General features: G+C 45.6%; 1 protein-coding gene and 1 long non-coding RNA gene across 2 annotated transcripts in view; both read left to right on the top strand.

Annotated features, from left to right (window-relative positions):
• CERK (ceramide kinase) overlaps window positions 1-7,639 on the top strand; it is a 46,163-nt gene extending 38,524 nt beyond the window's left edge. The window contains exons 11-13 of the mRNA XM_083399808.1: window positions 1,004-1,212; window positions 5,558-5,766; window positions 7,442-7,639. Of these exons, the coding sequence (XP_083255934.1) occupies window positions 1,004-1,212; window positions 5,558-5,766; window positions 7,442-7,526 (503 nt within the window). The 3' untranslated portion in view covers window positions 7,527-7,639. The remainder of the gene's footprint in view (window positions 1-1,003; window positions 1,213-5,557; window positions 5,767-7,441) is intronic.
• The window catches only part of LOC310658326, a 116,952-nt gene extending 104,184 nt beyond the window's left edge, over window positions 1-12,768 (top strand). Inside the window, exon 2 of the long non-coding RNA XR_014502235.1 lies at window positions 10,324-12,768. This is a non-coding gene — a long non-coding RNA (uncharacterized lncRNA). The remainder of the gene's footprint in view (window positions 1-10,323) is intronic.
• The last annotated feature ends 10,005 nt before the right edge of the window (window positions 12,769-22,773 follow it).

Raw genomic sequence — 22,773 nt, 5'->3', positions numbered from 1 at the left:
CCTGGCCACTGAATTCTGCACCAGCTAAAGTTTCTGAACCATCTTCAGAGGCAGCCCTATGTATAACGCATTGCAGTAATCTAACCTTGAGGTTCCCAGAGCATAGGCAATAGTAGTTAGGCTATCCCTGTCTAGATAGGGGCGTAGCTGGGCCACCAGCCGAAGCTGATGGAAGGCACTCTGGGCCACTGAGGCCACCTGAGCCTCGAGCGACAGCAAGGGATCCAGGAGGACCCCCAAGCTACGAACCTTCTCCTTCAGAGGAAATGTAACCCTCAGAGCTGGACCTCAGTGTCCGGGCAGAACGATGGGGGTTGAGACGCTCCTTCAGATATACTTCAGTTTGTTGGCTCTCATCCAGTCCATTACCGAGGCATCCAGCTTAGTCTGGATACAACCCAACATGTCCATTTTAAAGTACAGCCACAGACATACTAGAAGAGAATACCCATAACCCCTGTTGTTCTAGCATCATAAAACTGACTTTGGCAGTACCTTCTATTTTAAAGTAGAGTTGCCCCCCCCCCTTTTTTTTTACAATGCAAAAACACTTATTGCTCTGCCTTCTCTTGCCTCTGGCCCCGTAACTTTTCTTCTAGAGCAATTCAGTCTCTTGGTAACGAGAGCGAATCAGGTGCCAACAGCTATAAAAGTGCTATAAAAAGCATTCTGATTCCTGCACATCCAAACCTTGTTGAAGATACAAGTCAACACACTGTCTTCTGTCTGACCTCACCTGCCAGTTAGTTTGCAGCCCTGTTCCCAAGAACAAATATGCACAGCCAGTTGGCCTTGTGGACAACCGGTATTTGAAAATGTGCAGTGTTTTTAACTTGGATAGCTTGCTAATGAAAGAACGTGTCATAAATTTGTGCCATGTTTTATTATTGCACACGTAAGAGAACCGGCGATGCCATAAGACATCTTTAGAAATCCAAATGGTCATGTTTGTTGCTCCCATCCCACTGCCTCTGTGCTAAATATACCTGTTTGCGTTTTTAAGGGGATGACGAAGGAGAATGGAAGGTCATCCGAGGAAAGTTTCTGGCCATCAACATCGCAAATATAAGTTGTGCCTGCCCACGGAGCCCGAAAGGCCTTTCACCAGCTGCTCACTTGGCAGACGGCTCTGCAGACCTCATTCTGGTTCGCAAATGCTCCCGGTTCAATTTCCTAAGGTATCTCATCAGGCACACGAACCGGGATGACCAGGTGTGTATCTGCTGTGGCGGATTGAAAGGGCTGAAATGCCTTGTGACATTCAATGCCGACCCGCGCTCCCATTGCAAAAACACAAATGTAGATTGGGCATAATTTGAAAGAAGCTCCGATAGCAGCCTACGGGTTGTTTTTTGGGGGGTGGGGGAGAGGGAGGAGAAACACCAAGGATTTGGATTGGCTATGGCGTTAAAACCCTTTCCGGCAAAAGTGGAGTTGCCAGCTGCTCGCCTGAATTGGATTTCTGCGCCGCTAATTGGTCTGTGGCGAGGGGGGAAAGTTTGGCAGGTGGAAGTTCTTGTAATGCGTTAGGAATCTCAAAAGTAGTGACTGGGGGAGCCAAGTGCTTTATTGATACTGACTGCACTATTGCAGAAGCTGGCCAGAGGAGAGAGCTGGCCAGATTTCCACTGCTGTATGAAATCGACCTTTCCCAGCAAGGAGCAAGCGGCCAAAGGGGTCACGGGTCCTACCTGGCCCTGCACAGCAGCGGTGAGGAAGCTGTGGTCCTTTGCATGTTGTCGGATTCTTGGCCATGCTAGCTGGAGTCTTGATGGGAGTCAGAAGTCCAGCATCTGGCCCGAGCTGCTCATTTCTCAGGATCAGGCGCTTGAGTTTGCTGACCAGCTTGACTGCCCACCTGCTTGGCTCGCCTATCTTGGCTCAGATCCCTGTCTGGATAGTACATGTTTGCTGCAGCCTCCCAGCTCTGACAGTTCTTTTCTCCTTGCACTGATGCATATTGAACTACAGTGGTACCTCGCAAGACGAATGCCTCGGAAGACGAAAAACTCGCAAGACGAAAGAGTTTTTCGTTTTCTGAGTTGCTTCGCAAGACGGATTTCCCTATGGGCTTGTTTCGCAAGGCGAAATGTCTTGCGCCTTTTTTTTTAAAACCGCCAATACATTCCTATGGGAAACCGTCAATACACAGCGGTGCTTCGCAAGACGAAAAAACTCGCAGAACGAAAAAACTCGCAGAACGAATTAATTTCGTCTTGCGAGGCACCACTGTACCTTGGGTTCCAGCCCCCTACAGCCGACAAATGAGTTTCAGAATCCACCCCCCCCCCAAAAAAAATTACTATTATGTTTCCTCTTTTTAAAAGGCCAAATTCAAAACTGGTTAATAACATCGAAGGAAGACAGCTACTTACAAACAAGGCAGTTATTTGTTTCTCCATTGCTCTGTACTTTATGCATGATATATACTCCTTGGGGCAGGAGCCTTTTCTTGTTTTACTTAGTGTAAATCTGCAAAGTGCAAAGTGCCACAACCATTTATGGCACTCTATAAATAATGATTTCAGCTCCCAGCGTTCCATTAGGCTCCAATAAACAGAACTCCACCCCCCACCCAGAGCTGTACAATTGAAGGGATGGGTCTGTTGATTTGATTTTTATTTGATATATTATATTTTTACGCTGCTTTTCATTCAAGTGAATCCCAAAGCGGTTTACAGACAACATATAACAATAACAGAAAATCACAGGTAAAGGTAAAGGATTCCTGGATGGTAAAGTCCAGTCGAATTTGACTATGGGGTTGGGGCGCTCATCTTACTTTCAGGCCGAGGGTTCCGGCATTTGTCTTCAGCCAGATTTTCCAGGTCATGTGGCCAGCATGACTAAACCGCTTCTGGTGCAATGGGACACCGTGATGGAAGCCAGAGCACATGGAAACACTGTTTACCTTCCCGAACATCACAAACGCAGTATAAATCATGTAGAGCAATCAACAGTTCACCAGAAAAATAATATATAAAACACTATTAACAAAGCAGCAACTAAAAAATATAAGCTGATCATCCCAATTGCAGCAAAAGTCATATATGATTCACAAACCAATACAGCATTTATAGGGACATGGGTGGCACTGTGGTCTAAACCACTGAGCCTCTTGGGCTTGCCAATCAGAAGCTCGGCAGTTCGAACCCCCGTGACGGAGTGAGCTCCCGTTGCTCTGTCCCAGCTCCTGCCAACCTATCAGTTCGAAAGCATGCCAGTGCGAGCAGATAAATAGGTGGTGGGAAGGTAAATCGTGTTTCCGTGCGCTCTGGTTTCCGTCACGGTGTCCCGTTGCACCAGAGGATGTTTAGTCATGCTGGCCACATGACCCAGAAAACTCTCTGCAGATGAATGCCGGCTCCCTCGGCCTGAAAGCGAGATGAACAACACAACCCCATAATCCCTTTAACTGGACCTAACTGTCCAGGGGTCCTTTACCTTTTACCTTACAGCATTTACAATCTATGGAACAATATTTGTATGAAACAATAAACTAAGCCCTGCAAAGTTCCTGCGCGCAGTCTCCACAGATAGACACAGACCTGATCCTCAGTGGCAGAGATCACCAAGGCTAGGGATCAAGTTACGATACAATATCTTTATTGTCATTGTCCCATACAGAATAATGAAAAGATCTACATAAGACATTCAATAACCCCTAAAAACTCTGAAACCCCTTTTTAAAGTACAATATACTCCCATAGAGACTCCTTATACTGTGTTTAAAACCAGAATTGCATTTGGGTAGAAACTGTTTCTCAGGGGGCTAGTCCTAGTCTTTATAACCCTGTACCTTCTTCCAGAAGGCAGAAGCTGAAAGAGATCATTTCCGGGGTGCGCACTATCCTGCACTATCTCTGCAGCTTTCTTATGACACCTGGAGGCATAGATTTGATCCAAGGTGGGAAGAGTGCACCCAATTATTCTCTCTGCAGTCTTTACAACCCTGGACAGCATTGTTTTTTCCTTGGCACCTGATCCAGTGGCATCCCTGAATACACCGTTCTCATGGGTTGGTTCTCCATAAGTGAGCAGCTGCCATTCATTCCTAGCGGGGGGAAAGCAGCAGACTGCATTTCGGAGATGGGCAGTGTGGGAGTGGGGGCACAACGTCCCCACCAGCGGCGCAACCGCAACTTTCACCACGAAGTGGATGGCAGCAACATCCCTTTTTAACTTTCTAAAGGCAGCTCCAGGACTGCAGGAAAGGTCCAAAGCTGGGTTAGAAACTTGGAGAAGGGAATGCTATATGGGAGGAAATATCCCCTCACTCCCTTCTCAGAATAGGTAGGTCAAATTTGGTTTGGCAGTGAGGATAGTAGATCAGGAGCAAGCTTTGAAAAAATGTTCTCTCAACCTGCTTAGCATCTCACCATGCTGAAAATGTTTCTCTTCCATCAGTCTTCTGCAGATTCCATCAGTCTTCTGCAGATAATTAAGAACACATCTTTCCACCCCAGTTTGCTGATTTCCGATATTAACTTTTCCATATGGTTTTCTTTCTAATTGTATAGTTTTCTGTATATTCTTTTAAAATAAATGGTGGTATATGAATGCTCTTGGCAGGGGGTTGGACTCGATGGCCCTTGTGGTCTATTCCAACTCTATGATTCTATTCTATGATTCTATGAATATTCTTTTAAAATAAATGGTGGTATATGAATATTTTGTTATGAATAGATTTTATTCATTTCCTACATTATAGTTAAGAATAGGCGAAGGTGCATCTATTGAATATCAAGGAATAAAAGTTGACAGTGCCTCTTCCTGAGCTTGTCATAGGAGCCACTCAAACGCCATTCTAGGGACAGCCATACATTTTGCAATGTGCCTTCCGTTTACTTTGCAGAGGGTCACTCTGTTTCCTGGATAGTGTGGGCAAGTCTCAGTATTTCACACTCAGTTTTCCACCTGTAAAATGGGAATAATTCTGACCTGCCTTACGGGATTTTTAAAGGAGGACCCAGATCCAAGTTTGTTTGTAAATGGCTAGCCACCCACCATTGTTGACATCCAGCTGGTTCAACGTGGCCCAGGTGAACACTGAAGGATAATAATAATAATAATAATAATAATAATAATAATAATAATAATAATTTATTTCTACCCCGCCCATCTGGCTGGGTTTCCCCAGCCACTCTGGGCGGCTCCCAACAAAAGATTAAAAATACATTAAAAGAGCAGTCATTAAAAACTTCCCTAAACAGGGCTGCCTTCAGATGTCTTCTAAATGTCAGATAGTTGTTTATTTCCTTGACATCTGCTGGGAGGGCATTCCACAGGGCAGGTGCCACTACCGAGAAGGCCCTCTGCCTGGTTCCCTGTAACCTCACTTCTCGCAGTGAGGGAACCGCCAGAAGGCCCTTGGCGTTGGACCTCAGTGTTCGGGTTGCACGATGGGGGTGAGCAGAATTGTCCCAATTTAGATGTGAAATCCGTGACCTGCATCTTTCTTTATGCTGGACTCTGGCTTGTTTTGAACTAACAGAAGCGGTTTGCTGAGTTTTAAGTCAACAATTGCAACTGATTGCCTCTTCTCCCTTCTCTGCAGTTTGACTTCAGCTTTGTGGAGGTTTATCGGATCAAGAAGTTTCAGTTCACATCGAAACATTTAGAGGACGGTGACTGCGATGCCAAGAAAATGCAGAAGAATCGCTTTGGCCATTTCTGCAGAGACCACCCTGCTTGCTGTTGTGTTCCTCCCAGCAGCACCTGGAACTGCGACGGAGAGACGCTGGATTGTTCAACAATTGAAGTCATGTGAGTATCTTCCTTTCCGGAAAAACAGAATCTGTGCTTTTAAAGATGCAGCAGTTTCACTCGCTCCTTAATTGATGGGAGCTGCAAAAAAATGGTCTCCACAGCAGATAGAAATCTGTTATTTGGCACACACACAAAGCCATACACGGGAAGTCTTGAAAATGAGAGGTCATAACATGCTTGAATTTTCAGACCTGCCTCTGTGCTGAATAGCAACTTCCTGTGTTGGAGGGAATAATAATAATAATAATAATAATAATAATAATAATAATAATAATAATAATAATTTATTTGTACCCCCCCCCCAATCTGGCTGGGTTTCCCCAACCACTCAGGGCGGCTTCTACAGAGACTAAAAATACACTAAAATGTCAGGTAGTTGTTTATCGCTTTGACATCTGATGGGAGGGCGTTCCACAGGGCAGGTGCCACTACCGAGAAGGCCCTCTGCCTGGTTCGCTGTAGCTTTGCTTCTCGCAATGGCCCTCGGCACTGGACCTCAGTGTCTGGGCAGAACGATGGGGGTGGAGACACTCCTTCAGGTATACTGGACTGAGGCCGTTTAGGGCTTGAAAGGTCAACACCAACACTTTGAATTGTGCTCGGAAACGTACTGGGAGCCAATGTAGGTCTTTCAAGACCGGTGTTATGTGATCTCGGCGGCCGCCCCCAGTCACCAGTCTAGCTGCTGCATTCTGGATTAGTTGTAGTTTCTGTGTCACCTTCAAATGTAGCCCCACGTAGAGCGCATTGCAGTAGGAAGGCAGAGTTACAGTTCATTGGCACCTCAGTGAGGGAGGAGGAAGTTAAAGCCCACTTCTCACAGTCTTTATCCTAATTCAGAGGAACCAGCAGCTGCTTTTACAGTTTCAAAATGGTACATGCAACCCCTCGCTGCATGTTTAGCATCACACATAGTTTGGCCCTATGTCTTGAGGAATATAAAGACTAGTCGAGTGGCTGTTCAGTTAATGAGTCCTGGTGTATGTTTGTGGGAACTGACCCCAAATTTGGCTGGACTGTGGCCAAAATGTTTTGTTTTCGTTCATAGTTCTGCAGAAATCTGTAAGCGGTTTGTAATTCCCAACCAAAAGGGAATCAGTGGAAGAAATATAATGCAACATTCCACATTCCAAACTGAACGATACTCGAGTCGTACCTTGGTTCTCAAACGGAATCATTTCCGCAAGTCCGTTTGACTTCTGAAAATGTTTGAAAACCAAGGCACAGTTTCCTATTAGCTGCAGCACCTTCCTGCATTCAATCGGAAGCCGTGTCGGACATTCGACTTCCAAAAAATGTTTGCAAACTGGAACGCTCACTTCCAGCTTTGTGGTGTTCAGGAGCCAAAGCGTTTGAGTCACAAGGCGTTCAAGTACAACTGTACTAATAATAGCAACCATAATAATGCCACATTTTAAGTAACATAATTAAATATTTCTGAAAAAAATCCACAACAGCAATGCTCATTTATTCTCTGCCTCTCATCTAGGGAACACAAGCTCTTCACCACCAATATGACAAGCCAACCATGGCTTTCTCTGACTTTCTCTGGGGTGCCATTGTGAACAACCAGTTCCCCTGGAATAGCAAAGGGGTTTGCTCCTCCTGATGACGGGCCTAGTTCACAATTAATACATCTGCATTTATTCCGCACTTTTCTTCCCTTTTGCAGGGTCCACTGCCAACTCATGAAACTGTTTGCAAGAGGAATAGAGAGGAACTCCACACTTGAAGCAATTCAGAGGCAGCTCTGCTGAGCGAGTTAACCGAAGCCCGTTCTCCATAAAACAAAACGAAAAGCAAGCAACGGAAGGCAACCGCCTGGACGAACAAGCGTCTCAGGCCCGTCAATAAACCTTTTAAAGCCAAAGACGTTTTTGTGGTAAAAGAATCCGTTTTGGTCATATGCATTCTCTGCAAATGCCTTCGAAGATTTTAGACTTCATGCATGTGAAGAAAGCGAGGCTATGTACACATCACCTCAAGCAGAGGCGCCAACTTGCGCCCCAGATTGAGGGGGCCCAGTGTGCTTGTGACATCATGTGCGCATGTGACATCGCAGTGGCGGGAGGAGGTCGAGTGCGGAGCCCAACAGGGTGCAGCTTCAGTGACTGGCAGCTCCTCTGGAGCCGGCCACTGAAGACGTGCCACTCTCAGCTCCGTGCTTGACCCCACAGATATCTTTTTGGGGGTGAATAAACCTTGTAGAGAGCCAGTGTGGTGTAGTGGTTAAGAGCGGTAGACTCGTAATCTGGTGAACTGGGTTCGCTTCCCCGCTCCTCCACACGCAGCTGCTGGGTGACCTTGGGCCAGTCACACTTCTCTGAAGTCTCTCAGCCCCACTCACCTCACAGAGTGTTTGTTGTGGGGGAGGAAGGGAAAGGAGATTGTTAGCCACTTTGAGACTCCTTCAGGTAGTGATTAAACGGAATATCAAATCCGAACTCTTCTTCTTCCTCTTCTTCTTGGCCCCACAGAGATGGCGCCAGGGACCTCAAACCAGCTTCCCCCTGATTTGAAAACACAAGCCTGAGGTGCGCCCACTTCCAGCAGCTGTTGCGCACGTGCCGGCAGCTTCCTCGACTAGGGCTCAAACCAGGAAATGGGCTCCCCAAACCCCTCTCTGGTCCGTACATTTGCAAATGTGACAAACGACCTCACTGCGTTTTAAGCCGCTATGCGTACATAGACTTGAGTATTTGATACAGAGCAGGGCGAGCGTAGCTTGTCGGAGGCCCCAGGGCTGGAATCCTGCTAGAATAAAGTTACTCAGCTCAAACAAAAAAGCAGCCGGTCCCTAGCAGAGCCCCTTGGCCAACTTAGATGTCAGAGGCCTGGGGCAAGTGTATCTGGCTGGGGCCCCCTCTGCGTGGGCCTGGAGGGAGCAAATGGCTTGCATTTTCATGCTTTATTTTCGCCCTTCCTCCTGCGACTATGCTCCAATAACAACTAGGCAGTAATTCAGCCTTATTAGCTTGCTGCCCCCTGGTACCACCACCACTCCAAAAATATCAGACTGCTAAGAGGATGGTATCATGCATCTCCATACTGGCCAGAAAGGCATAGTCATTTATTTTGTAGCCAGCATGAAAATACAGGATGCCAGCCACATAGCAGGCTAGTGTTAAAGTGGGAAAGGATCCTTCTAGGAAGTGGAAGACAGATGGAGCGATGTATCCTCCCCTCTGCCAGACCCCTGCATTTTCAAGCTAAACCACAGAGCCTAGGGCTTGCCGATCAGAAGGTCGGCAGTTTGAATCCCCGCCACGGGGTGAGCTCCCGTTGCTCGGTCCCAGCTCCTGCCAACCTAGCAGTTCGAAAGCACGTCAAAGTGCAAGTAGATAAATAGGTACCACTCCAGCGGGAAGGTAAACAGCATTTCCGTGCGCTGCTCTGGTTCACCAGAAGTTGCTTAGTCATGCTGGCCACATGACCCGGAAGCTGTACGCCGGCTCCCTCGGCCAATAAAGTGAGATGAGCACCGCAACCCCAGAGTCGACCATGACTGGACCTAATGGTCAGGGGTCCCTTTACCTTTACCTTTATTTATGAAGCAATTTTCCTTCCCATGTACAGAAATCAAGTGGACCAATAGAGGAGGAACTGTTCCTCCTGCAGCAAGCTAACTCACTTGCATGGAGTTCCTTGTTGCTTATGGCTGCCAGGCAATGGAGCGGGTTGGCTTAGCCAGCCACCGTCGGCTCTCACCGGCTGCTGCCAGTTTAGTGAGCGCCCCCTTCTGCCCACAGCAGGACCCCCGTCAACAGCACCAGTAGGTCTTCCCAGGGGTACAGCTGAGCCCTTACGGATCAGCTCCAGGCTGGCATAGCAATCTGCCTACCTCCGACCCAGCCCCATCAGGGCTGCAGATATGGCAGTGCCCCTGACACTCCATAAAGTCCCACTGGGCTGCCAGCTAGGACTATTCCCTCCGTTGTTAAGTGCAAAGTTGGCCGGCATGTCGTTTTGCACCACTGGTGCCCTTGTGCAAATACCGTATTTTTCGCTCCATAAGGCACACCAGACCATAGGGCGTAACTAGTTTTTAGGGGGGAAATAAAGGGGAAAAAATTATTCCCCCCCAGGCCCAAAGAGCAAAGAAACCAAGACAGCTAGTGGGATCCCGCTCGCTGTCTTGGCTTCGTTTTTAGCCGTGGGGCTGGGGCGGGGGAAGCCTGAGCTTCCCCCGACCCCAGCCCCCAGAACAGGTCCGGGAGCGGTGGCAAGGTTGTGTGCAGCCTTGCCGCTGCTCCTAGAGCTTGCGGGGCTGGGGGCGTGCTCCGAAGGGTTGCGGATAGCTGCCTGAAGCCCGGGGAGCGCAGCGGGAGTTGGCGCTGCACTCCTCAGGCTGCAGGCTGCTATCCGCAAGCCTTCGGAGCGCGGGGTGAACTGCCTGAAGTTTCAGTTGGCGCTTTCAGCGAAAGCAACGCGAAGCCTGGAGAGCGCGGAGGGAGCGCTCCCTCTGCGCTTCGGAGGCTTCCTGTTGCTATCGATGAAGCCAAGGAGCCTGCATTTGCTCCATAGGACACACACATTTCCCCTTCATTTTTGGAGGGGGAAAAGTGTGTCCTATAGAGCAAAAAATACGGTAATTTCCACCTTAGGAGCTGCTTGAAACCAAACGCTGTGCGTGTGTTCGAAACGACCAGCTGAATTACGATGGCTTTGTAGCTGACGTGTTGATTTAAAGGCTCCCTTGTATCAAAGTTCTCAGGCCATCACTCACTCCAATTTTTTCCCTCCCCAAAGTATAACTGAAACCCCTTTGTTGCGTGAGCAGAGCCACGCCTGCAACTTATCAATGCAATTCAAACACACAGGCCTGGCTTCAAAGCAATAGGGTGTTGCGTAGAACACCTTTGCGTACAAAAACATACTGTGATGCCCTTCTGTACATCTCTAGGAGGGAATAAAGGATTGTCTGAAAGGGTTGCAAGGCCAGACAGCTGTTCCACAGGGCTTGAGAGATGCAGAAAAGAGACAAAGTGGAAGTAACTGATGCAAGACACCAGCAGATTGTCCGCTTGTAAAACGTGCTTTAAATGAAAACAAAATAGCTTGGGTCTTCATTTCCTTTCCATGAATGCAACAGAGTTCGTGCACACAGGACATGCTTTCCCTTTTCTCTGCAGTCCCTGGAGGCTGGGTCACCCTTGGGACTGGTAGAGGATTTGGTGTAGTGGACTGCAGGTGGAAGGGAGAGTTGGCAGAAATATCCCCCCCCCTCCCCTTACATGATCGGAGGAACAATTTAGGATCGTGGCCAACGACTCCTTAGAATCATCAAATTCTAGATTTGGAAAGGTTCATCTAATCTGTTGCCTGCAGTGCAGAATTACGCAGCTGCCCCATCTGGGAATCAAACCTGCAACCTTGGCGTTGCCAGCACCACACTCTAACCAACTGAGCTATCCAGACTCCTTGGTTGAAGCCAGTTTGCACAATCAGAAGAATCAAGTGAAGTAATCATTCTTTGATGTGGCTTGATTTTTTTAAAAAACTGCTTAGACCTATACTGAACCAAGTTTGCTGGGTTTGTTTTTAATTGTTTGGCTTTTGGACTGGTTCTGTATTATTGTCAAAGCGCTTTGGTATCCTAGCCTACAGATACTTTAGAAATGTCAACCATTTCAGATCGCTGGTAGGTTAGCAGGAGATCTTCAGAGACCCGTGGGGAAGTGGGACATGTTTGCAGACTCTTGTGCTAAGGTGGGTCTGCATGACTCGTGAACCTTCCCAGCTGAATGCAACATGCCAGCCTTAGAATTGTAGAGTCAGAAAGGACCCAAGGCTCATCCAGCCCCAGCCCCTGCCACGCACGGATCCTGCCCACAGCCATTCCTGGGTGGGCTCATCCCACCAACCTTCTGGTTAACAACCAGATGTGTTGACCCATCGAACGACTGGGAGTTCAGGGCCAAACCATTGTGAGAAATCATCACTGTTCCAAAGAACAGGTAATGTAGAACAGGATTGCCACATCCCGTGGGCTAAGTTTGGAGCCCCTGCCAGGTGTCATTGGTGGTATCAGATGACTCAATCCTGCACCACACCTGAGGCCATTTATGACGTAAAGGGGAGGGCTAGCTGGACGTACCTTGGGCCAAAGCGGTCTTGCAGGTCAAATGGTATCAGGTCTGAAATGGTCCACAGGCTAGAGCATGGGTAGGCAAACTAAGGCCTGGGGGCTGGATCCGGCCCAATTGCCTTCTCAATCCGGCCCGCGGATGGTCCAGGAATCAGTGTGTTTTTACATGAGTAGAATGTGTCCTTTTATTTAAAATGCATTTGTGGGGCCTGCCTGGTGTTTTTACATGAGTAGAATGTGTGTTTTTTATTTAAAATGCATTCCTGGGTTATTTGTGGGGCATAGGAATTCGTTCATTCCCCCCCCCCCTTCAGAATATAGTCCGACCCCCCACAAGGTCTGAGGGACAGTGGACCGGCCCCCTGCTGAAAATGTTTGCTGACCCCTAGGCTAGAGGATCCTCACTGCTGGTGGCGAATAAACGCAGCGTTGCGAAAGTAACTGCTGAGAATTAGAAAACCCAGCTCAGTCCCTGCAAGTTGGGCTAAAAATTCAACATCTTGAGAATCAAGCGTGTTGCTTCAGACTGCTGTATATCTGAGTAGCTTCATATGCTAACAAAAGCACAGTCCTCTTTTAATGGGGTGCATTTCAAGTTAGGAAGAGAGCTCTGAACCTGTAGCTGATGATCCTATGCATGTTTCCTTGGGAATAAGCCCCACTGAATATTTTGAGGGTCGCTGCCTAATAAACGAGCAAAGACTGGGTTGTATCTGACTGTTTAAGATGGAGTTAAAAAAACTAGAATGTTGCAACATGATCATTGTTGATGTGGGACGACGACTCCATGTTGGCTTGTGGGGCCTTGTTTTTTCTTTATATCAATCTTGCTGGTTTCAGGATTGAAAAGCAACGTTTTGTTCTTGAGTGATGGAAAGAAACTCTTCTCAAAATAAACAGCTATGTGGCAGGCGTTGTGCGTGTTTTTCTGTTTGGTGTTTAAGTTTCTCTGTTAAGGTGATGGACAGCCTTTTCCCAGAATTCTCTCCCAGCTCAGTGATGTTGTTGCTGCTGTTATATTCCAGACCTTAAGAAAAAAGGGGGAAAAAATCCAAACATTATAAAGCAAATACTTACTACCGTTCCAAAAACGAACACGAAAGCCAAATGACAGTGGAGACGTGCTTGATCAAAAGAAGTAGGAAAGAAAAGGAGATTGTATCACAAATAATTTATGTATTCCCATAAGTTAACGCAAAAAACCCAAAGTGATTTAGAAAATTAGGTTTAATAGTTTCTAGAGTTTATCTGATATTTTGATTCATAGAAAATTATTTCTCATATTGCTCAGGCATTATTATGTTGAGATTTGTTATTCAGTATATTATGAACTTTAATGGCTCTTTGAGTATTTAGTGCACATTCCCATAACCTTTTATACATGATATTATGTATATGCACCCTGTGTCAAACAGCTAAGACCCATTCCCTCATAGATGGGAATTTCCTTTTCCCAGTGTTTAGCAACTAATATATGAGTTGCTATCAAATAATTTCTCAGTATCTTTGGGATTATTATTTTGCCCAGTCCGAAAGAGGAAAGGGGAAAAAAACTCCAGAGGATCTAATTTTAATTTGGAAGTGTGGATCCCTTCATTTATTTTATTGATTTAGATATTGTCCCAAAGTACCTTTTTATATTTGCATTCCCACCAAATGTGTCCAAAACTCTTGTCCACTGGAATGGTGTACTGTGACTGTTGCATTCTGCCCTACCTCAGATAGATACAGTGGTACCTCAGGTTACATACGCTTCAGGTTACAGACTCCGCTAACTCAGAAATAGTGCTTCAGGTTAAGAACCTTGCTTCAGGATGAGAACAGAAATCGTGCTCCAGAGGCGTGGCGGCAGCAGGAGGCCCCATTAGCTAAAGTGGTGCTTCAGGTTAAGAACAGTTTCAGGTTAAGTATGGACCTCCAGAACGAACTAAGTACTTAACCTGAGGTACCACTGTAGATAGATAGATGATAGATAGATAGATAGATAGATAGATAGATAGATAGATAGATGATAGATAGATAGATAGATAGACGGACAGGCGGACAGACAGATAGACAGACAGACAGACAGACAGACAGACATGTATATGGTCAAATGTAGCTTTGGCAGATAGCATGTGACTCCTCTTTCCAGACTGGGCTAGAGTATTGTAAATAAACAATCTTTAGTTAAATATTATGTGAAGTATATAACCCTCAGCCCATTTGCTAGTTTTCCCTGTTTATGTCTACTGAGTATCGAAAGTAAAGGTTTTAAGTATTGCCTAGGAACTGAAAGGATTCAAATCAGAAGAAAAATGCATAAACATCCATAATTTGGGAGTCTGCAGTGTGGAATGATTTGAAGGCGTTGAAAGCCTCAGCCAACAAAGTAAATTATAATTTCTACGGGGTGTACAAAACCTCCAGTACTTTGAGGTTAGCAAGTCAGCACTTAACCATTTTAGAGGAATATACGTTTTTGATTCATTAGACGTAGCAAGATATAATTTCTAGCGCCTGTATGTATGTATGTGGGGGGGAAACCTCAAATTTACATTGTGTGAGCTCAGGCCCTCACCTTTAAAAAATAAATAAATTATGGAGCGTAGATAATAAATCCCAGAGGTCCAGTCAATGACAGAAAGCATACAATTTGCAAGCCACGTCCTGAAATATGAGCCGTCATTGTGTACAGCCGTATGTGTTTTGCCACTTTTTAGATATTACATCAAGTTGCATTTCCATTCTACTGCACTATGCCTGGGTCAGAAGGGATGGATTCATCAATTACAGGGGCAGAGTTGTCGACACACAACACTTGTAACTGCACAGAATTAGTTTCATCATCATCATCATCATCATCATCATATAATAATAATTTTATTATTTATACCCCGCCCATCTGGCTGGGCTTCCCCAGCCACTCTGGGCGGCTTCCCAAAAAAATATTAAAATAATATAATACATCAAACATTAAAAGCTTCCCTAAACAGGGCTGCCTTCAGATGTCTTCTAAAAGTCTGGTAATTGTTGTTCTCTTTGACATCTGGTGGGAGGGCGTTCCACAGGGCGGGTGCCACTACCGAGAAGGCCCTCTGCCTGGTTCCCTGTAACTTGGCTTCTCGCAGCGAGGGAACCACCAGAAGGCCCTCGGTGCTGGACCTCAGTGTCCGGGCAGAACGATGGAGGTGGAGATGCTCCTTCAGATATACTGGACCGAGGCACAAGTTGTGAAGTCTACCTGTCGATCTGTACGCCCAGACTCACCCCTTCGCAGCTTGACCTAAGAAATGTCCATGCTGCAGGGGAAACGGGCAAGGCAAATGCAGGGCAAGGTTCTGTTTTGTATTTGCTGACCCGGGCATTTTATGGGCCCTGCCTTAACAACCAAGCCCAGTGCCACCTTAAAGATGAGCACATTTATTGTGCGGTGCACCTCGCGCAGAAAAGAGCTTATTCCGTCGGACGCAGCCGCAGCCTGAGGGTTCCACAGCTGTGTCCAGAAAACCAGTACAGATCAAGGGTCCCCGTTGCTGTGCCAGCATAAATATATATCACGAATCAGAGAGGTAAAAGTGGAGAGGAAGAACAGATGAAAATGAATTGCTCTGCCATATTATATCACCGTCACGTTGTTTTTGAAAAGAGCCAGCCTCCAGCGAGAGGCTCGCACAAAGTCCCTGTTTTCATTGGAATAAAAGGCTGCGTGAAATAATTAATAATAATAATAATATTTTTTTATTTATACCCCGCCCTCCCCAGCCAAGGCCGGGCTCAGGGCGGCTAACAAGCAATAATAAAAACAAGTTGAATGAATACAACTTAAAAACAGAATTAAAATACAACATTAAAATATTGAAACTTTAAAATATTAAAATGCAGCCTCATCACAGGACCAGTGTTGAAAAGGCCCTGGCTCTGGTTGAAGCTAATCTAACTTCCTTAGGGCCCGGGACCACTAGGGTGTTGCTATTCATGGACCTTGAGGCTCTCCGTGGGGCATACGGAGGTGGGAGGGTGTTCCACAGGGCGGGTGCCACTACCGAGAAGGCTCTCTGCCTGGTTCCCTGTAACTTGGCTTCTCGCAGCGAGGGAACCGCCAGAAGGCCCTTGGCGCTGGACCTCAGTGTCCGGGCAGAACAATGGGGGTGGAGATTCTCCTTCAGGGAACGGTTATGGACCACTGGCATGAAATTTACGGCATGTAATGCCCTTAGAGAGAATATTATGAAAATGATATACAGATGGTACATGGTTAGCAAAAATTTATCATTTGCCTGATAATAAATGTTGGAAATGCAAGGAAGCCGAAGGTACTTTTTTTCACCTTTGGTGGACATGCCCGAAGATTAAGACCTTCTGGGAGATGATCTATAATGAAATAAAAAAAGGGTTTAAATACACCTTTCTGAAGAAACCAGAGGCCTTTCTCTTGGGCATGGTTGGCCAACAGGTGCAAAAGAAGGATAGGACTTTCTTTATGTATGCAACAACAGCAGCAAGAATACTCATCGCACAGTATTGGAAGACACAAGAGTTACCCACTCTGGAAGAATGGCAGATGAAAGTAATGGACTACATGGAACTGGCTGAAATGACTGGCAGAATCAGAGACCAGGGAGAAGAGATGGTGAAAGAAGATTGGAGGAAGTTTAAAGATTATTTACAGAAATATTATAAGATTAATGAATGTTAGAAGACATCAGATTGAAGGTAAAAGGTTTTTAGTAAAAAAGTTAAAAAAAATTAAAAGACCTAATTTTTTAAGATACAAGAAGATCAAGTTATATTAGGATACTAAAATTAAGATTTAAAATTTAATTAAGACAGAGGGCAGGGATTTGTTGTTTGAATGTATGATTTGGAATACAGGGAAGGGAGGTCTGGGGAAGTCGGAGAAATAAGTTAATGCAAGGATTATAAAGAAGATAAAATTGTTTTTTTTTTGTTTTTTTTTTTGTTTTTTTATACTTTTTGCTGTTTTGTGTTTGTGTTTTCTTTGTTTTTGTTGTTGTGTATTTCTTGTTGTTTCATCTTTTATGTAAAACTTAATAAAATATTTTATATAAAAAAAGAGAGATTCTCTTTCAGGTATACTGGGCTGAGGCCGTTTAGGGCTTTAAAGGTCAACAGCAACACTTTGAATTGCGCTTGGAAACGTACTGGGAGCCAATGTAGGTCTTTCAAGACCGGCATTATGTGGTCTTGGTGGCTGCTCCCAGTCTAGCTGCCGCATTCTGGATTAGTTGTAGTTTCCGGGTCACCTTTAAAGGTAGCCCCACGTAGAGCATGTTGCAGTAGTCCAATGGGGAGATAACTGGAGCAGATACGATCAGTGTCAGGCAAACATCAACGAGAACAGCTAGCCCAACTGTTTAGGAGTGTCTGTACTGGGTTTACTTTAAATCTTTCCATTTCTTAATTACTCAATAGAGTCCTGCTGGTTTAGACCAAAGGCTCTTCACATCCTGTTCCCAGCCAGAAGTTCAGAATCAGGGCATGAAGACCTGGGGCGTTTCCTGCTGCCCACCGATTGGTATTCAGTTGTGTACTCTTCTTCCTCTAGGGCACAGATGGAGAAGCCATAGGCCCCCAACGCCCATGATCCCTGACCATTGGCAATGTTGGCTTAGGGAAGTGATGGCCAAACCTGGCCCTCCAGCTGTTTTTGGACTACAACTCCCATCATCCCTAGCTAACAGGACCAATGGTCAGGGACAGTGGGAATTGTAGTCGCAAAACAGCTGGAGGCCCAAGTTTGGCCATCACTGGCTCAGGGGGACTGATGGGAGTTGGTCCAACTCTCATTGAAATTCTATTCAATACAGTGGCGTAGCGTGGGTTGTCAGCACCCGGGGCAAGGCAAGTAATTTGCGCCCCCTAGCCCGTGGATTTGCGCCCCCTAACCCGTGGATTTGCGCCCCCTAACCCTAACCCCCAGATGTTGCGCCCAGTCCGGCCGGCCCCCCCTGCACCCCCCAGGCTACGCCACTGATTCAATATGATCCAGAGCAGAACTCTGACGTGTAGTTAGCACAGTAAAAACTTAAACACGTTGCAAGATTCCCAAAATATAGACCAGAGGCAATTGTATTTCATCCAGCAGAGCTTTATTGCTGAAGGCAAATGAATATAATGGTTACAGTTTTCTTGCATTGCCAATGGTCCTCAATGACCCTGTTTTGTTTCTTAATGGTCTTAGCTTCGCCAGTTCATTTTGCCTAGGCCAGCTCAGGAATTCTTCTGCAGCATGCATTTCTCCCTTCACATCCCAAATAATGAAAACCCTAACATGTATTAATTTCTAGGGTTTGGGGGGGGTCCCCCAAACTTACAACTGCTTTTATGATGTATAATATTAGGCAGCTAATTAGAAAACTGAACGTTTGCCTTCAGAATTCTGGATATTGCCTTAGTAAATCACAAAACTGTCAGTATTAAAAAAAAGAAAGAAGTGGCATTTATACTCATCAGCCCCAAAGCACACGGTAAGATTTCCCAGTAAATCCCAATATTCACCCAGTCGCTGAACATCGCTTTTGGCTAGGCAGTTCAATAGCTCAAGCAGGAATTAATAGAGATAAATGTGTTGTAGAATCTACAGAGGCTGGTTTTGTCCTATGGCACCCTCTGCTGCAAGTTCCTTTTTAAAAGATTTCATTTCATCAAGCTCCCTTTTCGAGAACTCACAGCATGTGTGTGAAATTTCAGATAAGATGTAACACCTTTCTCTTTTTCTGAATCACTGTCCTACCAACCCAAGTGACTGTTATGTATTACTCTTTGTTTCATGTAATAGCATCTTTTAACTGCCACCTCCAGCCTGCCTTCTTGTACCCTGGCAGCATTAGATAAATTCAACAACGTAAATAAGTTCTGATGGATTTCATAATGGAATACTGAATGGTATAGTTTTTGTAAAATATGCAGGGGGTTATGATATGTAAAATGAAGCATGGAAAGAGAAGAAGGGAAGTCATTGATATCTTTTTTGTTTTTAAATTTTATTAAATGTTACCAAAAAAAAAATGAATAGAAAAAAAAAGAAATAGAAGCAATACATAACCATACATAAAAACATTTTATCTACACAATTTTCCAGAATGCAAACTATTCCAAATTCATACTTCAAACATTACAATATTTAAATCCTAGTGAAAATATTATAAAAGACTTCCACCGCATTCACCACACGTCTCTTGGTTATCTAATTCACCTTGACATCTGTTCTTCAATCACTTCCTTTCCTTAAATTCTTTCATAGTCCATCTAATCTTTGTATTCTCTTGTATTCTTCAGAAGGTTAGTCTAAGCACAACCAAACTTTCATGTTTGATTCCTGTTTGTGTAAATATTCATTTACGCATTCCCATTGTTTCTGTCATCGATATCTTAAGGATGTGAAAATGAGTACTTTAAATTGTAAAACAGAAAATTTAATTTAATGAAAATTATATACAAAAATGAGAAAAGAAAAGAGAGAGAAATCTAGGTGTCAGCCTCATACTGGTTTGTGCCTGTTCATTTATATAGATTATAGCTTCAAATTTAGAAATGATGACTATATGACAGATAAATAGAACAGAGGTCCAATATAGCTCACCACAGAGGTGAAGACTGTGACTGGGTGGTCTGCTCAGTCTGTTGCCCAGGTCCTAAATGTGACAGGCAACTTCAAGCCCTTGCTCTTCCATCTCAAACAAGACTTGGGCCGGACAGTTCTTCAAACGGAGCACACCTTCAAACAGAGAGCCATACTCTGTAAAGTAGGAGACCTGGCCACACTAGTCTTAGATAACACTAAGAATGAGAAAGTGTCAAAATAAGGCAAGCTCCCCTCCTTGGCCCTCCCAGTTGGTGTAACCAGCCATTTGCCAAGTTGGACAAACCGCCCATCTAAAATACTTCTGTCTTGTCCATCCAGCTCCCAGATTCAGTGGCACTGCTCCTCTGATCAGCACCAAGCAGCCAGTTTTAAATGGACCACCATGGCCCTGAATTAGCATTATGTTGGGTGCTCTGGGTTATTGTGGTGAATTTTTGTGTGTGTAGTAAAGGGTATAGTAAAGGGTATAGTGTAGTAAAGACCATTAGGTCCAGTCGTGACCGACTCTGGGGTTGCGGCTCTCCTCTCACTTTATTGGCCGAGGGAGCCGGCGTATGGCTTCCGGGTCATGTGTCCAGCATGACTAAGCCGCTTCTGGCGAAACAGAGCAGCGCACAGAAACGCCGTTTACCTTCCCGGCAGAGTGGTACCTATTTATCTACTTGCACTTTGACATGCTTTCGAACTGCTAGGTGGGCAGGAGCAGGGACTGAGCAACGGGAGCTCACCCCGTCACGGGGATTCAAACCGCCGATCTTCTGATTGGCAAGTCCTAGGCTCTGTGGTTTAACCCACAGCGCCACCCATGTCCCGTGTCCTGTGTGTGTAGTACCAGGGATCTATTCCAATAACCAGTGCTGCAGCCTTGGCAGCTGCCCATACACATCAGATGTTGACTTTGGTCGCTGCCTGGATGTGAGATTATGCTAGTGTAGGGACATTGTGAATACCAGCAGCCTTGCTTTCCAGCACTACAAGGCAAAGACAATGCAAGAGTAAGCACGATTTTGCAGAAAGCAGCTGTGGTGGTGTCCTGAACATTGCAGCCTGATATCAATGGAATTCAAAATTTCACCTATAGAGCACCCTAATGTTTGCAAGCACATTTCATCAGCAGCCGTGGACGATAAATAAATGGGATGCTAGAAAGCTTTTGTATATTTTGTGATGAGCATGGATAATATAAAAGCAACCACCTAATAGTGCTAAGATCTTTGCAGCCTGAAGCAGAAATGAGCCAGAACAGAAGATTCTCAAAAGGCATGACAAAGTATCTTTCCTGCGCTGCCCATAGGGAAGGAGAGGGATAAAGCTACTTAACAGAAAAAGTTGTCCATCAAACGCAAAGCCTCTCCAAGTGTACTCAGCTCTGCTTTGAAGGCAATGGCCGGTGGCGTGTTGATTATGGAATCCAAGCCGATTCTCCTTTGAAGCCTTGGATGTGTGACCGCTCCGTTACATGAGTGCTTTGAAGTTCAAGAGAGTCTTAACGGAGCCTTTTCAGCCTGCAAAAATGCTAGCAACACAGAAAGCAGCCAGGTTTCGCACTCCTCTTTGTGCGAGCACACAATGGGTAGGAGCAGTTAAGGCGAAGAACTAATCCGTAGCATGTGCACACAACTCCTTTGATTTCAGCGGCGCTTTATGGAGAGTGACACTAGCAGAATTGGTATGCAACAAAAGAGGGGCCCAAGTCATCCCCCCCCCCCCAGGATACGTCTGTAGTAACACAGGGATTTCCATAGTCAGGGAAGTCTCTAGCAGTGGGTTGATTACCTAGCCGAACTTAAAAATGGAAAGCCTAATGCTGGTGGTCAACAAAAGAGGTTCAAAGACTCTCTCAAGGCAAATCTAAAAAGTATTTGCTGTTGTTGTTTAGTCGTTTAGTCGTGTCCGACTCTTCGTGACCCCATGGACCAGAGCACGCCAGGCACTTCTGTCTTCCACTGCCTCCCGCAGTTTGGTCAAACTCATGCTGGTAGCTTCGAGAACACTATCCAACCATCTCGTCCTCTGTTGTCCCCTTCTCCTTGTGCCCTCCATCTTTCCCAACATCAGAGTCTTTTCCAGGGAGTCTTCTCTTCTCATGAGGTGGAATCTCAGTTTCAGGATCTGTCCTTTCAGTGAGCACTCAGGCTTGATTTCCTTAAGAATGGATAGGTTTGATCTTCTTGCAGTTCATGGGTCTCTCAAGGGTCTCCTCCAGCACCATAATTCAAAAGCATCAATTCTTTGGTGATCAGCCTTCTTTATGGTCCAGCTCTCACTTCCATACATCACTACTAAAAAGTATAAACACCGACAACTGGGAAAAACTGGCCTGCGAGCGCTCCAATTGGAGAACAGCCTTTACCAAAGGTGTCATTGGCTTTGAAGACACTCAAACTCAGGACAAAAGGGAGAAACATGCTAAGAGGAAGGCACGCTTGGCAAACCCTCACCGTGATCAACTCCCACCGGGAAACCAATGTCCCCACTGTGGAAAGACATGTGGATCCAGACTTGGCCTCCACAGTCCCTTATGGACTCAGTGTTAAAACTGTGTTTATGGAAGACAATCTTACTTGGCTATGAGTTATCGCCAAAGGAGGAGAAGAAGAAGACCTGGCATTCATACCAGCCTGGCATGCAGCAATGTCAATTGCCCACTGCATAATGTAACAGGGATCTATTGGGAACAACACGCACGCTGCCATTTAATTTCCTCGGTAACAGCAAATGTGCACTTATTCAAATGTGAAGTTGCTGTGAAAAGGCTTGGCGTTAGCCTTTGATTTCCCAAACGACATAAGGGAAGAGCATTTCCCCCCTCATCTTCCAGTTGCTCGCGCATTGGAGAAGACTAAGGATGAATGAGGATCCTTCAGTGCAGATTGTCAAGCAAACCTGGAAAGAAGAAGAAGAAGAAGAAGAAGAAGAAGAAGAAGAAGAAGAAGAAGAGGAGTTTGGATTTGATATCCCGCTTTATCACTACCCGAAGGAGTCTCAAAGCAGCTAACATTCTCCTTTCCCTTCCTCCCCCACAACAAACACTCTGTGAGGTGAGTGGGGCTGAGAGACTTCAAAAAAGTGTGACTAGCCCAAGGCCACACAGCAGCTGCATGTGGAGGAGTGGGGAAGCGAACCCAGTTCACCAGATTACGAGTCTACCGCTCTTAACCACTACACCACACTGACTTGCTTTGCGGAGGAAGCAGAAGTGTCTTCACACCGTTTCTCCCTGGACCCCTTCAACTTGAAAAGGATTTGTGGGTGGCACCGATCACACACTTAGTTGACACTTCCACTTGCCCCTTGCCTACAAAGCTGTCAAGGAGCTGTCAAGGAG

Source organism: Podarcis tiliguerta (genome assembly GCF_965153285.1).
Source record: "Podarcis tiliguerta genome assembly, chromosome: 10".
NCBI lineage: Eukaryota > Metazoa > Chordata > Lepidosauria > Squamata > Lacertidae > Podarcis > Podarcis tiliguerta.
The sequence above is the reverse complement of the archived record's forward strand: the minus strand, read 5'-3'. Positions and strand labels throughout refer to the sequence as shown.